At 47.6% G+C, this 16,735-nt stretch overlaps 1 protein-coding gene across 3 annotated transcripts in view; it reads left to right on the top strand.

The window, feature by feature from the left end:
* LOC147637635 (uncharacterized) overlaps positions 1–16,735 on the top strand; it is a 99,933-nt gene that overhangs the window by 24,880 nt on the left and 58,318 nt on the right. For all 3 annotated transcript variants that reach the window (XM_086799459.1, XM_086799457.1, XM_086799460.1), the window contains exon 7: positions 7,014–7,130. In XM_086799459.1, the coding sequence (XP_086655585.1) occupies positions 7,014–7,130 (117 nt within the window). The remainder of the gene's footprint in view (positions 1–7,013; positions 7,131–16,735) is intronic.

The following is a 16,735-nucleotide window of genomic DNA, read 5'->3' as shown; positions in this document are numbered from 1 at the left end:
AGTTGTTTAAAAATGCTAAAGATTCCATTCCCTTCATTAGCCACAGGAACTTTTATGGAGCATGAAAAACCCATCAGTGTCCTTTTATAGAGGAAGGACACTTAAAGAATAAGATCACTGCTGGCGGATCCAGTCAGGAATGTGATGGTTCCAGAGCTTGCATCAGACAAGAAGGACATTTCTCCAAATAAATATAAAGGTTGTTGGATATCAATACTCCACCCTCATATTGTATTGTCTAGGCACCGGCCAGCTCGTGTTTGTATGGCCCCCATATGAGGAGTAGCCATGGTTGAGCAGCCTGGGTGCTCAACATCCGTGTATTCACAAAGGAAGATGGACTTTGAGGCTAGATGGTTTAGAGACAACGTGGATTAGATTTGGCACAATGCCAAATAGGCTACATGCTATAGTGGACGGTTATCTCATAACGGTCCACACATGGAGTAGGTAGACATTTCTCTTGGACACCCTATCTTGACATTGCGGGGCCTAAACATGACCCAAGGTGAGCGCGGATGGCTGTGGGAGACGTCCACACTGTGGACGGTGGCATTGACTATGACCACGGAACTACGTAGTCATGTCCGGGCCGCCCCGCGTATACAGGCCTATATAGATACATTGCTAGCCCCTTCTCCACACAGTTCGTGAGTCATCACTAGCTTCTACTAGCATACAACCTCCGTCTTAGCAGTTCAGGATCAGCCATCGGAGCTCCCTTCACACAGGAGCACGGGTGTGGGGATTTGCCATCTATTGAATCACTTCAGTTATATAGTATTCTTCTCTATCTCTGTTATTGTGCAATTTGAGTGTTTAAGTTTTATGCTGTGAAAGATCCTACTTCTTGTGAGTGTTCTTTTTGTATACACTGTACATTGTATTCTCTTACATGGTATCAAAGCTTTGGCTCGGTACAAAACTTCTTTTCTAATTGTTGTCTAGCAGCCTCCCTTAGAGAAATGGCATCTTCAGCAAGATCCCGCCCACCACTAATTATCCTCTCTTGAAGCTCAAGCTTAAGGCTATCCTTTCCTGCTATGAGCTTTGGGACAGCGTCAAAGATCTCCGTGACCAGATGGTTGCAATCGGCATGAGTGTGCTCTCCCCAGATCTCTCTTTTCATTGCTGTTTAAGGATATTGCCGCCTAAGTATGATAGTTTTGTTATATCTTTGAATGCTGGTGTCTGGCCTACTCCTCTTACATTTGAGGAGTTCACCTCTCATTGCTTAGGGATGAGGAGATGAAAGGTTGTCTCTACTGCTCCCAATAACGCTGCCGAAAGAGCATCTGCATCGACGTACGAGGGGAAGTTTGTTAACTCTCAAATATTCACCTTTTTCTTGTTTTCCTTTGTGTGAGTGTCAAGGGTCCTTTGCCTAGGATGTCTCTGGAAAAAGATTTGTAATAAATGTTTGTTGTGTGTGTTTGTATTGCCTTGTCTTATAAAAGGCTTTTGATATTTCCATAAAATACTAGATAGGAGTCAAGGGGGTGACTAAATGATAACCTCAGCTTCCGTCATAAGCTGATTGAGGGAATAGCATGGCACAGGAGGTGCGCATGGCTAGGTCGCCTCTTTGCAGTGATATGATGAAGTTGGAGGTTGGTTGCTTCCTTTGCGTTCGGGCCTTACCACCTTCGCTCCAAAGGGGGGTTTGTTGGGTATTTCAGAGCTCGTATATGTGCCCAACTTCTGTATGTACCCGTGTTCGTGTACCCGCTTGTGTTCGTGTGAACTGCCTCCAAAAGGGCTATGTATATGTGTGTGTCCACCCTGTGTGTGTATGTGACCTTGTTCATATGTATGTGTGTGTGAACACCTACCTGGGTGTGAACACACCCTTATATCTGGATAAGTGTGTGCCATGTGGCATAACTCTATTGTAGTGTGTAATGTGATTAAATCAAAAGAAAAGGGTTGCAACCTATAAAAGCATGTACTTGGTGTACTTCAATATAACATAATCTACATTGAGTTGTGCAATATCATCTCTCTAGAGTATTGTTACATACTCTCCCTCGCTCTCTCTCTCTAGGTCGCTTCTCTTTCCAGGTCGCTTCTCTCTCTTTCCAGTATTCTTTGGATGCACCATCTCTGCACCTGACACATAGGGAGATTAGCAGGGTAACGAGACATGATCTCACCAGGTTGGACAGTGAGAGGACGTAGCTTACACCGACATAGGGTAGGGACGAAGATGGTTTTCTATAGTTAGGGACGAAGATGGTTTTCTATAGAGATCATCTTCTCCATACCACTGAGGACAGGTTCATCATACGCCCGAAATACATGGACACACACCTCTTAGATGGCATTAGATGTGCTATTGGATAGATCCGCACTTCTTCCCACCAGTTATTACTGATTGAGACTGGTAGATATGGACCATAGAGACTGCTTGTAGAGGAGCGCATCTGTTGCTTGTGCAACATGGCACCTGAGACAGAGGAGCACTATATATGCAACTGTCTAGTCTACTATGAGATCCGAGGGAGATTTCACTGTCTCTTTCAGAGAGGGTTTCGGACCCTTCTCTAGAGTGATGGACTTCACTGACCAGAGATGCCTTGGACTTTTCTTATTGGAGCTATGCCGGCATAGGGAGGCGCTTCTATGCAGCAATGGACCCATGATTAGAGGACCAATATAGAGACATTTGATCGACTATTTCAGTATTACTTTGCAGGTCACCGCTCAACCCCAAACTCCCTTAGCAGCTACACCAAGAGCTGCCTCTCGAGGAGTGACACATGATCGGGCGCTACAGATTAGTAGATCCAGACGTCCAAGGCCCAACGGACCCGGTCGGAGATGTCGTAGCACCGGAGGATATAGTTGATCATAGCCAGGCACCAACAAAGGCCTACTAGGCACTTAACCTCGGATGAGATTGGCCTCACGTTACAACGTCCCAGGCATGAGTTTCTCCGATGACTCTCTCTCTCTCTCTCTCTGCGCGCCTTCTATCTCTTCGCTTCGCTTCTCTCTGCGTCCCCGTATCCCCACCCGCCCTCTCTCTCTGCGCGCCTCTCTCTCTCTCTCTCTCTCTCTCTCTCTCTCTCTCTCTCTCTCTCTCTCTCTCTCTCTCTCTCCCTCTCTTCGCTGCTGTTGGTGCCGCCCCCCCTTTCCCACTTGCCCTCTCTCTCTCTCTCTCTCTCTCTCTCTCTCTCTCTCTCTCTGCACCTTCTATCTCTTCGCTTCGCTTCTCTCTGCGCCCCCGTATCCCCACCTGCCCTCTCTCTCTGCGTGCCTTCTCTCTCTCTCTCTCTCTCTCTCTCTCTCTCTCTCTCTCTCTCTCTCTCTCTCCGCTGCTGCTGGTGCCGCCTCCCTTTCGCACCCGCCCTTGCTCAGGCCCCCAAGGCAGCAACATAACTCTCCCTCTCTCTCTCTCTCTCTCTTTCCCGTTGCCCATCTCTCCTGCTACTCACATACGCACCTGTGCACCTATTGCCCACCTGCGCACCTTAGTTGTAGGGTAGGGTTGTAACCCACCTCCAACCAGGTAAGGGTTTGCACCTCATGGGGGTGGGGTTCGTGAAGAGAAACCTCTCAAACAGTCCAGCAGTTTGACATGGCCAACAAGAAAACCTTCTCCGAAACCCTTATCTCCCCTCCTACCAAACCCAATGAAAAACCATCACCATGGGAGCGGTACCTCCTGAGCATGATTCAACATCTTCAGCAAACAAATTCAGCCTTGCAAAATGAACTACATCAGACAAAACAACATCTTTCAACCCTGGAGAAACAGATTAAGGAACAACAACACGAAAAAGAAAACAGGGAGGAAATCACACAGGTAAATTTACTTGATCCACAGCCTAAAGAAATTCTCATTAAAGAAGTAATATCACAGATTAATGAAGAGAACGAGCAGCAATGGATTGCAAAAGAAATTAGGGTGGGTGTTTTGTCAGAGGGTTGGGAACAGGTGGAGGTATTGGAGGACGAGGAGATTGCGAATGATACTTATGTCCTGGAATGCGAGATTCTACAAAGAAAGCTGTGCAGAGCTATCCCTTTCATCGACATTGGAGATCCCTCATTGGCAATCAAAGGAAAACATGTGGTCAAGGTCACTTGAGGGAACGAAGGTGTGGATGGCGGATGAACTCACAGCCACACAACTAAAAAACAGGAAACAAGAACTCAATAAAGTATACGAAGCAAGGAAACAAGGAAAATGGGCAGTCTACCGTAGAGGTAGAGCTGTTATTGCAAATTTCAGGACAACCAAACATGGTAGTAATGAAGAGTAGCTGCTAGAGAAATCCTTCATGTTATCTAGGATTCTCCTACGGTCATGTAGGGAATTTGAACTATTTTTTAGTTTTATCTCTATTTTCATTTTGTTGCCCCCGAAGTGGAATGTCACATGGATGTATTTGATTAGTCCTATAGGTCAGATGTGGCCTCTAAAGGACGTTAATATAGTTTTCTTTCTTCTTTCTTTCTTTCTCTCTCTCTCCCCCCCCCCCTCCCGAGGACGATAATATATTCTTCTTCTTCTTCTTCTCCCCCCCTCCCTCTGATGCTATCACTCATCTGATTTTTTACCCCTCTTTAGTTTAGGTGCTCTTCCCCTATCTATTCTTTGAGGATTTACTTAAGTTATTTCAGCTTTATATTAGCTTTATATTATCTTTCTTGTTCTACAGACAGCTTGTATCGGACCTTTGATTGTAACTTTTGTCTCATAGGTCATTCTGGCCTTTTGAAGATGTTAATATGACATTTCATTTCATTTCATTTCTGTCCCTCCAATCAAGATGGAGAACCATCGTCCATAGCCAGCTTGTGCTACTGACACCTTCACTCATCTTGACAAGGGATCACTATGAAAATGTCTCACGAACACAAGAGATGCTTAGTGTAGAGTTTGAGGTGACAGATCTTGGGTTCATTGTTTGGGGATTGAGGTCTAGTAGAAGCCACATAACATTTTCATCTCTTAGCAAAAATATGCAGGTGAGATACTCAAGGCATTTGGCATGACTAAATGCAAGGCAGTTGGTATTCCAATGGAGGTTGATTTGAAGCTGTCCGTCGAAGATACCTTAGACCTTGTGGATGAGACCTTATACAAGAAACTGGTTGGTAGTCTTATCTTCTTGTGTGTACTAGACTAGACATCAGTTTTGCAGTTGGTGTTTTGAGTAGGTTCTCCAACAAGCCCCGAGGGAATTGTTGGAAAGCAAGTATGCGGTTGTTGCGATACATCCAAGGTACTCAGGAGTATGACATCACCTATGCTGCGAGCAAGGCCCTTAGTGGCTTTTGTGACTCAGATTGGGTAGGTGACTCTGACACCAGGCACTCAATAGCTGGGTATTGTTTTTCTCTTGGTTCGGGATGCATTTCTTGGGTTAGTAAGAAAAAACCCACTGTTGCACTCTCATCGGTAGAGGTTGATTGTCTTGTAATTATTAGGATCAAGTGGATCTCCGGCTTCGAGAATGGGTGTGATGGTGCTAGCAGACCAAGTGGCTGGAAATCCTTGAGAAATGGCTTCATTGAACATGTAGGCTATTAGGGGCGTGAGGGAACCATCCGCATGTGAGATGTACTTGGCAGTGAGTCCCTCGTGATCCTGGGCCCACCCATTACGTTGTCTATGGATTGGCCGTCAGGATCATGCTCTTTGTGAAGAAGGTGGAAGTGATGGGGTGGGGATTTGGTGGCGGGTGTAGAGGTGGCTGATGGGGGATATGATAAGAGAGAGCGTGCATAGGAGTGCCATGTGTGCGGGCAATTGATAGATTTTTTTTTTGGGGGGGTGGGGGAGATGTTCTCGGAGTTTCCTCGAGGCCTCTTTTGAGTTCGGCCCTAAGAAGAGTCGCTATAACTCATCCTCTTTTGAGTGTAGAAGTTCCGTTTCTTGCGTTGGGTGAGGTGTTGAGAAATCCGTTACACTTGGTGCTTTGTGATTTTCCCAATCCGTACCTCATGTTGGAGTGTGTGGCTGGGCATTCATCATTATACCAATAGTTCTGGGTCATGGAACCACAAGGTGGCTTGACAGTAGATTGCTGCATGCGGATGAAAGAAGTAATGGCAGATGTGAGGAGTATGGTGGTGAGCTGTGATGTGAGGGCCAGTAGGATCCACATTATGGAGTTGGCGGTGGGTCAAGCTCGTGATCAAAATAAACTTGGGTGCAATGTGATGGGGGGTGCTGGCAGGGGGATGGGTGGCGTGCAATTAAGAGTGAAAGGGAGGTAGGCATGGTCAGCTTCAAAGGGCTCTGATGAGTCTGTGTATAGAAAATGACATCCCTGCCTGTGAGAATCTGGCTTAAACCTCCAGGATTCGACCACAGGGTGCCATTGGAGTTCCGTACTGCTAACCTCAGATGTTTGGTCTCATAGACCCCACAGCCCTATTTGGGATGGCTCTCAGTGATATTGATCCTGCCATCTCTGTAGACAGCCTACTTGGCCGCTTTTTGGGCTCATGAACTGCGTGTCTGTGCGTTAAGTATTAGCTGCTATTTGAGTTAGCTTGTGCTGTTATCACCGCTCTCTCTCAAAAGCCAATACACTTAAATCTATCAGCCAAAGTTTTCTGCTTTAAGATTTTGAGATATTGCTCCTTCATAAGCTGCTCTCTATGAGCATGCTTATGATTCTGGAAGAATCTCAGTGTCAGCAGGATTATTAGACATGTCCTTAGTGCCAATTAAAGATAATCTTTTTGTAAGAATGAAACCAAATGCAAATTTTAAGCTGACAAACTACATTGGTATACATTTGTATTACCTTGATGCCACTAGTTATTGTCTACATATTGTCTGTGGGACCGATTGTGGAGGCATGCTGCTGAAAAGGTTTCCCTTCTTCTGCTGTCCTTTCACACCCTCATAGAAGAATGCATCACAATGCTCTTACAATCGCCAATTTCTGCCCTTGTGAGTGGGAGTTCCATTGTGAACTCTGCTTAAATTTTCCGAAGAAATTTGCAGACAGCATAATCTAACTTCTGATAGAATGCTTGTTTTCTTGTAGGTTGATTGTAATGTGAGAGGTGATCTGGGGCCAGCATGCAATGCTGTAGGATTTCTTGATCGGGCAATCATGGGCATCAATCATTTATATCAACATCCAATGTACAAAAGAAACAAGGTTGTGTTGTGAACTTTTTTCTCTGAACTTCAAGCTGAACTGTTACCTCAAAAGTAAGTGCCTTTTATGGTAGCTTCATATTGTAAGGTAAAAAAACAATTTCAGTTACATTGTCCATGGGATGCAATGACTTACTGGGCTACTAGACGTAAAGAATAAATAATCATTGGACAGGCAGGCCCTAATGCAAGACTTGACAGAGGAACAAAATAATATTTTTTTGCCAGGAAATGCAAATGGGTTATACAACTGAGGTGGAATTGAAGAAAACTGGAGGACCAAGCTCCCCGTACTGCTGTGCAACAACACCCCCCCCCCCCTCCCCCTCCCCTTCCCGGCCTCTGAGCACCTTCCTCCTGCTGCCCGCCATTTCGCTTCCAGCTGTCCGCCCACTCTTGCCCGCCCTCTCTTCTGCCAGCCTTTGCTCCTGCCCGCCTTCTCTCCTGCCCACCTTTGCTCCTGCCTGCCATTTCACCTGCCCGCCGCTGCTCCTGCCCGCCTTCTCCTCCAGCCTTCCACCTCTGCCCTCTGCAGTTGTCCCGCCTTCACCTTCCTCCTTCCCCTTGTCTCTGTTTTTTCCGCTTTCCAGCCCTTCTTCCTGCCCCTCCTGCTTTGTTGCCCATGCCAACATACGGAAAACTCCTACTGTGTTCAAGTCGGCTGCCCATCCCTTGATTGTTGACATTATGGCTTCTGCCCAAGCCAATCCTTCTCCACTCCGACAGGTGGTGAGAACTATCAAATTTTCAGAAGACGAGTTTGTCATCCTCCAAAGCGACATCGACAATGAACTCTCATTGGGAGGGTCTATGGCGCTCACCCTGCCCGCTCTCACGTTACAGATGGGCTTCTGGCAGCCCTCCCTTCCAAGCTGGCTGTGCATTTTCTTGATGTTGTTTACTTGGACGAGGGTTGTTTCAAGTTGACTTCAACTCCCCGGAAGCCACATCTCAGGCACTTTCTAGCAGCCCTTTTCCCCTTGGCCTGCAGAAGTTATTCCTCTTCGAGTACCAGCTGGACTTTGATCCTCTGGCAGAGGATCAACGCCTTACTCTGATCCCTCTCAGATTTCCCGCTCTTCCATGGGTTTTTGGAAGCTTTTGCCTACCATAGGAGCTGCATTTGGTCAGGTCTTGGATGTTCATGTCCTTCCAGGGCTACCTTCATCTGCTTCCATAGCAGTTACCATTACCTCTGATGGAGTACCCCGAGTTTTTGTTCTTGTTGATCCTTCCATCACCGATGGTTACATCTTACTACAGAGACCGGATGGATGGCACACATTTCGACAGAGAATGGAGATTGCTGGCAGAGCAAATCAGTGTTGTATTTGCCACTAGTAGGGTCATACTGCTAGAGATCGTACTAGATCGAGGGGCCGCATTAGTGTAGCCACTAAAAGTGCCCACACTGGACCATTCTGTTGGACCATCCCAAGGTGCCACGCTGGACCATCTCGGGGTGCCACACTAGATCATCCCAAACTTGGACCGTTCCACTAGACCATTCCGGAGCATTCGGTGGACCACCCAGAAATGAAAGCGGACCACCGACGGAGACATGAGAGGTGCACGCACCGGTGTGAAGGCACCGCAGTATGACTCCACGGGCATCTACCAGAGAGAGGAGCTGCCACTGACTGCACGGGCGTCTACCAGAGAGGATATGCCACCAACTCCACCGATTCCACTGCCTTGGAGGAATCATTTAAAATGGCCCCTCAGCTCATCCTTGGGGGCATCCTTTTCCATCTAGTCCTATTCATTGAGTCTTGTTCATTGAGTGCTGTAGTCACTTGTTATTCCGTTTGTGTGTCATCCTACTCACTCTGACCATTGCTGGGTGTGCACGTTATAGTGAAGGGCATGTAGCACCGTCTTGGAAGTAATGCAAGTAATGTTTACAATATTCTTGTCATTGTGCTATGCTCGTATTCTAATCTGTCTTAGTCTATTCATGTGTACATTGTGTCATGAGTATTGAGTCCTATGAAGAGACTTGCGAACATCAGGGTCAAGCTCGTCATCTTTAGAGAGGGTCTGGCTAATGGCCACGGTTTCCTCGTCTCATGATTCTGTCAAAAATTTATATATTATTAAATTTTTATTTTGATATCATCCCCACGAGATCCTAAGATTTAAGAGGTTTAGAAAACAATTTCTTAAACAAGACAATGATCTTATTGGAGATCTATGACATATGTCCGATAACAGATTTTTCTTTATCAGATCGTCCGTAAACAATCACTTATACAACAGGAAATTTTTTTTCAAAAAACATTTCTGTATTTATATTAAAGTTGCAATACGTACATAGAGCAGCTCGGCTCTAGAATCACTACCTCAGTTGTAATCGTATAAAGAAGCGAAACTGTGAAGAAGACATACCATGGAACATACGATTTATTACACAAAGAGGTGTTGTAATTCTATTCCTAGGGATAAGTCTAAAAAATCGGCATGAAGTTCTGACGTTCCTGGGTGAATGATCAAAGAGTTGAACATGCTGAACAAGCCCTAGTCTTATCAAAATCATGGCCAAGGAAATATTTGCCTGAGCCTCCGATGCTGACTGGTACTGACCTCGAAAGATCTGAGTCCTGTTAGCTCACCTCGTCTCTGTGTCTTGTGTATGCCCAATACACGTTCTCGTGCTAGTCCAGTCAACCCAACCAAGAGTCCCCTCTCAAAACGTTGCTCCCGGAAGAGGTTCAGTTATGTACCACCTAGGGACCCCTTTCCACCCTTGCTTATGGCGACCGATCTTAGTAATCCCACCTTTGGTAACAATGCTAGGGGTCCAGTCAACCCTCCTGGCCCGGAACCGCTTTCCATAGTGTTGGGCCGGGTAAATGTTCGTGCTTCCCACTTTCAGAGGGTCCACCACTGAAGATGTAGATGACCACATTCGGCAGTTCATTTCTATGTGCAAGAGCCAAGGTCTTGAGTGCGAGGATGCCTTCATGGTACTTTTTCCGTTCAATCTAGAAGGCTCTACAAACAAATGGTTCAGTCAGTTCCCAACTGACCACATTGTGGTTTTGGGCCACCCTAAAGAACACCTTCCTCAGCACCTTCCAACTTGGTAACTATGAGGACTGCCTTCTCCAGGAGCTAGGGAAACTGTAATTACCACCACGAGAGAGTGTCAGAACTCATGACACGAACCATAGTGCTGGTGGCCCGCTTACCGATTTATGCTAGCGACTTCATGGTGCGTCAATGGGTGACATATGCCTTGCCTAGGACCACCCAGTAGAAGATTTGGGAGAGTTGGCCGCCACCAACCACCTTGTTGGAATCTTAGGAGGTAGCCTCCCAGCTAGAAAGTGCACCTCTCATGTTTGAGTGTAATGTGGGCTCTACACCTTCAAAACAGCAACACCAGTGGATGACTCGGTGGCTCAACTGAAGCGGGAGCTAGAGGCAAAATGAGCCAGAAGTCTCAAAATGAGGAAGGCACTCTGCTCCAACTTAGAAAAGGAGATTGAGGAACTGAAGAACCAACAAGAAGCCAAGAAGGGGTTGTGGTGTGCCATATGCCAGTGTTTGGGACACACCATCCAGGAATACCCAAAGAGGAGCTACTGTTCCTTATGTGAAAAGAGAGGACATGAAGATAAATACTATTACTATTTGAAGGGTAGGTGGATCCACCATCAGCCATAGTGCACCCGTGCACAAAAGAGGGCCATTCCAGAAGAACCAATGCATGCAGGGGATGAGCTCAATGATACCAATCCTGCATTTCTCCGCACTACTATAGACCTGTCCCTCTTGCAAGCCTTCAAGGACCTCCATAACCATTCCTCTGTATCGAGCAAACCATCCCCTTTCGCAATCCAATCCACTGCTTCTGCCCTTCTCGTTGGAAGATCTACTTAGGGAGAATAAGATGGCGGTGAATCTCTTTGATCTTCTCCAGATTAGCCCCCGTGTCCGGCAATGCCTTAGTGCACTCCTGGAGCAGCTTGACAGTAAGCCACCCAATTCTAGTGGTGGGCAGTTCCACAATGGTGTGCTTCCACTTTCTACAGGTACATGCATTGCAGGTTTCATGCGTATCAACTGCATCAACCCTTCCCTTGCTGACTATTGGAGCCCCCGCCTCTTTGTGGAGATTCATGGTACCCGACTTTTTAGGGAAATTGTTGATAGTGGCTCTGGGGTAAACTTGATGCCAGAATTCACACTCCCCCCCACAGTGGGTTTCCAGGTAACGAGACTAGCCAACAAGAGCTTGGTACTCTCTTATTGAAGAGTTTTTATTGTAAAGTGGCTTTAGCTGAAGTAAGTTTGATCCAAATTTATATATACTTCATCAAGCAGATCATAGTACTTTGCTTCTTGTATATGTGGATGATCTTATTGTCACTGGAAGCACAAATTCTTTTTTTTTTTCCAAGAAAAAGATCTTTCTATTAGTTATCAAGAAAAACAGCCAAAATGGCTACTTACAAATCTGTCTCCAAAAGGAAACGCTAGTCAAGATGAACAAAGGAGAGGATGCACTTCTCCTTTGGCTGGTTGGTCTAGGAGGAGAAGGTACAATGGGGGGAGGGGGAAAAAACCACACAGGTGGTCTGTAGTGCTAAGTGGGCTCATCACCACTATCTGTAAGAAAGGGACCACGCCACTAGATCCAAAGAAAGGCCTCGTGACACTTCCTCATGCGATCTGAGCCGTCCTGAAGTTGCCCCCATTGACCACAGAGGGTATGAATGATATTGAGCTAGATGCTCCGGATAGACTCCGCTGGTGGGGTGAGGGTACCTTCGATGGCTTCGTTGCATTGAGCTCTCCAAATACGCCACACGGCTATGCCATTGCAAATCTCCCATCTCTGGCAGGAACCTGGGGTCCGAAGAGTATTGGGCGGAGTTGGAATTGGTACCGTGGAAATACGAATGTGAGAGACCTGGAGGGCTAGTCCCCGACCTTCCTCCTCATACGGCATGCTCATCGTGGCCCAAGTAATAGTGTCCCACGTAACAATACGGGCAGGATCCATAGGGAAATGCGGAGGATTGTTTGCAAGATGTGCTGGGCCTTTGGGCACTGACTCTTGGGATGGCGACACCTCTACCATAATGTTGGTCTGCCCCCAATGGCCAACCAAGTGCTAACTGCTAAGCTTTGATGGGCTATCTGTGATATGCAAAGAGTGATCTTCGGTGGCCGAGAGCTATCCCACAGCCGCTTCCAGAAATCCATGAGAAAATGCGACGGGAAGTCCTATGACTCTGCCAATGTACTGCTGTTGTTGTTGGAGTGCCCTCCACCTCTACCATCTGAATCCTGCGGCCCAGCCGTGCGGTGTAAGCAAAGAAAAGGGTACCAACTGACTCCTCTCTGTCCTCTGGATCCTGCCATGTCCACTCTCCCGGGTCCCACTGGAGACTCGTAATAATAGGTTGACCCTCCCACATCCATAGCCGCAATAGTGTCTGTTTGACCACCTTGTCCAGTGGAGGGTCGATGTGCCACTCATGTGCGTGAAAATCAATCACCCTCACCCTCTGCAAGGTGCAGCCCCCCTGAGGTTCTCTATGGGAGTCTCTGATCTCTCCACTAGTCTGCCATGAAGGCAAATAGAGAAGGTGAGTAGAGTGGAGCACTTGTTTGTGCCATGAACTGCCAGGGGTATTACGTGTGTGATGAGCACTCCCAGCCACTACGGAGGAGAAGGATCTAGTATCGGGGCCAGCCACTCAGGGGGGATGGAAGAGCTGATGTCGAGGTTAAGCCGGTCTCTGCCCCGGATCCCAATAAGGCCTCTCGTTTGCTTCACCTCTGGGGGTAGTTGTCTGAATGCAAGCCAATCTCCAAGTGACCTGCAGGGTCTGTGCTCAAGGCTCCCCAAGATACGTGTGGGCGATCCCCAAGCATGTGACCACTAGGCGGACAGACCATAGGATTTCTTATCAAAGGCTGTCGAAGCCGCTCCTAGGAGGCTATTGGTGCTGATTGCAGCAGGGCCGGCCTAATAAAAGTGTTCACACCTAATAAATGTCCTAAAGTCGCTCATAAATGTCCATACATTAAAACTTGAGGAAAATCCTAACTAATGAGAATGTCCTATGCATCCTATATTTTATTACAAAGCTCCCGACCAGTGCCACACCTCTCTCCATAGCTGATCTGCAAATCTGAGAGTAAATGATGTTATATCCATGAGATTGGCCAGGAGCACGGTCCACAGGAGCTGAAATTGGAAGAAGGCATGGACCAAGGGATCCGTGGTGCTTTGCTAGCCCCCATTTTGTCTGCCAGCCGTCAGCCGACCACGGCTTGGCCTATGTCTGAAGAAGGCCTTGTCCCGCATGGTGATGAGTCAGAACTACTTGTTTGGCTCTAGGCGGCATCCTACATGGCAGACATTAGAGAGGTACCAAGTGACTCTACTAACTACCAATCAGAGCATTATGAGGTTGTAGGTCACTGGACGCCACCGAGGATGAAGGGTTGTCAAATCTCTCTTGAATAAGGTCGACAAGCACCCGCCATGGGCTCGACTGATCCTAAGGCCCCAACACAAAGAATCTACGCACGTGCCCTTGAAAGAACTGGCCACCCCCTTGGGCACTGTCCTAAGTCTTGGAGGGAAGAACAGTACGGCAGTTTTCCAATTTATCAACAGTCGGCTCACAATCCCACTCTCCTCTCCAAGGCAGCTGAGAGAAGGGAACTCCTCTCCCTTCCCTCCAGCAAGATGCTATCCACGAATTAAACTGGAGCCCGGTCCATAGTGAAGATGCAGAGAATCCTTTGCCAAACCTGTTGAGCCTTTGGGCAATCCCAAAGGAAATGACATTGGGACTCTTGTAGATGGCCACACCTTGAAAACATTGCTGATATACCTCCAATGGCCAACCAAGTGCCAACCTCTTGGCTCTGGTGGGCTGACTGCCATAGAAAGAGTGTAATCTTCCATTGCGAAAAACTATCCCACCACCTCTTCTAGAAATTTGAAAGAAACTGAGGAGGGATGCCCTAGGACTGCCAATGCTGGAATGCCCTCAATCATAGGCATCTGAATCCTACGGCTATGTAAACAAAGAAGGGGGTGCCGGGATCCTCATCTCTAGCAAAGGGATCCTGACATGTCCACTCTCCTGGTCCCAGTGAAGGCTTGTGAGTGGGTGGCCCTCCCATAACCATAATCGCAAAAAGCCCTCTTTGGCCACCTTAGCCAGTGGAGGGTCGATGTACCAACCATGGTTGTGGAACCAATCACCCGCACTCTCTGCAAAGCGCATCTGCCCACGAGGTCCAATAGAATAAGTGAGGAAGGCTGAACTCTTGTTTGCACCATGCACTGCCAAAGGTATGTCATGTTTGGTGAACACTCCTAGCCACCACTGCCTGGGAGGAGGGTCCGGGATGGGGGTAAGCCACTTCGGGGGGATGGAAGAGTGGATGTCAAGGCTAAGCCTATTCCTGCTTCGTATCCCAGTGAGGCTCCTCGCTTGGGCCTCTGGGTGAAGCTGTCTGAAAAGTAACCAATCCTTGAGGGACTGCATTGGGTCCATGCTCAAAGATCGCCACCATGACACGTGCAGGCGGGCACCCAGCATCTGACCACTGGGTAACCAGACCAGAGGGTTCTATATCAAGGGCTGACGGAGGCGCTCTCTGCTAAAGCTGGGGAGGACTGCTGAAGGGGGCTGCAAATCTATCCTCGAAAGGTGAGCTAAAGCCATAGGCTTGCATCTGCGAAATGCACGGGCCCACATCTCTGTGAAGACGCATCTTGGATTCTAGGGCTAGGGACCAACCAGAACGGGGGTGTTGGTCTTCCCTCCGTTGTCTCCCTATTCCATTTGTCTCCCTTTATTCTTGGTACCTTCCACCCCCTCTTGCTATGCCTCCCGCTCACAGCTGCATCACGGGTTGATTTTTATCACAGTTGAGTGTCCCCCTTTCACTCCATCCCTCAGGAAGACTCCATGGCTGCCACTTTGTCATCCCTGCTCGACACCACTCTCAACTGTCTTTTCTTGGAAGTAGAACCCCAACCCTTGGCATTTTTAGGCCTTTGCTAGAAGCAAGGACCGTGGTGTGCAAGTTTGTAGCTAGCTTGAGGCCTGTCTCATTGATTCTCATCATAGAGTCCTTCCAAGATCTACAAACTTGCACCTTGTGTGCAAGTTTGTAGCCGGCTTGAGGCCTGTCAGAGATTCCTCCGAAAGAGTCCTTCCAAGATCTTCTAAACAGAGGACAAGCATGAGATTAACCTAGATTAAGATTCAACAGGATAGCTCACCACATAACCATAGATTCCGTACACATAGGTCTCCCTGAGCATAGGGGCCAAGGCTTCATTTATACACGCACATACCAGTCAACCATGACCTCCAATACCACTAGGACTTGCCCTAAGGAGCCAATTGCCGGACTTTCCCTAAGGGGACATCGGTGAACCGTTTGTCTCAAGGCTGGAGAATCAGGAGTGGATTGCATCCATGGTCTCGGCACATGCCATCTTGTCACATGACAATACAATAGTAATGAAACCGATCCCGTCAAGTGGGAGTAGACTCCGTTGGACACCCACACGCGTAATAGCACAACTTAAAAATCACAATATGAATGAACAACTCAATGACAACTGAAAAACTGAAATGAAATAATGATCAATGGACTCCAGCAGTGGGGCCGGAACGGGCCGACCCCCCCCCCCGGCGGCCCCTCAATATAATATATTATTGCGAGTATTTAAGGGGTACAATGTTCTATGGGTTCAATGAACTAGATGATGTCCATGTACTACTGAAATGAATACAGTTACCAAACAATAGTCTTGAAGAAGACGTTTGAAGTAGAGTGAACCACTTGAAGAAGCCCAGTCTTTACGGTCCCGTGCCTTCACTGGAATCCGCAGAGAGCGCCCCACTGGTGTTCCAGGACCACGCACAAACAGGCGCTCCCGTTGTGTGGACAAAAATAGGAGTTGAAATGTGTACATACATGTACATGGTGTGTGTGAAATTTTGCTTTTGAGAGCGTTGCCAGGTGTACAGAGTAGATGGTATTGATGTGAGCATGTACAGGCCTGTCTGGACGTGGTCTTCTGGAGATTCGCTGGAATTGATTTCATCTCCTCGTTTGGCTCTGAGTATGTGTACACGCCCAAATGTATGGGCATTGAAGCTGTGTTAGAAAGTGTATGGAGGTTTGAGCCATAAAATATTAAGGTGGCCAATGTAGCTGAGTATAAGTGTAAAAGAATGTGATTGCGGCCATTTTGTAGGCCTTGAAGAAATAAAATAAATAATATGGCCATAAGAAGGCATGGCTACGTGGGAGGCTAACCGGGCTGCCAGCGCACCTTCTGGAGGCTGGCGAAGCTTGGTGAAGCACGTGAAGAGTGCGTGGCTGGTGATTGCGGGCGCGGCAGGGATCGTCACCAAAAGAGAAGGCTATGGACCAGTTCGACGGGGGCATTTGCGGTGAAGAAGTTGCAGAGAGAGGCACAAATGAGGTGCTTTGATAAGGTAGGCCGCCGTGTTGTGGATGGAGGCTCTCTCGCATAGCTGCACACAGAGCCAAAAAGCTGTAGGCAGGCGCAGCTGAGGGTGCCGTCTTGTGAGAGGGGAGAGCTGT

Source organism: Cibotium barometz, chromosome 6 (assembly GCF_041138505.1).
Source record: "Cibotium barometz isolate CiBa-2024 chromosome 6, ASM4113850v1, whole genome shotgun sequence".
Lineage (NCBI taxonomy): Eukaryota > Viridiplantae > Streptophyta > Polypodiopsida > Cyatheales > Cibotiaceae > Cibotium > Cibotium barometz.
This window is presented reverse-complemented; position numbering and strand designations above follow the sequence as displayed.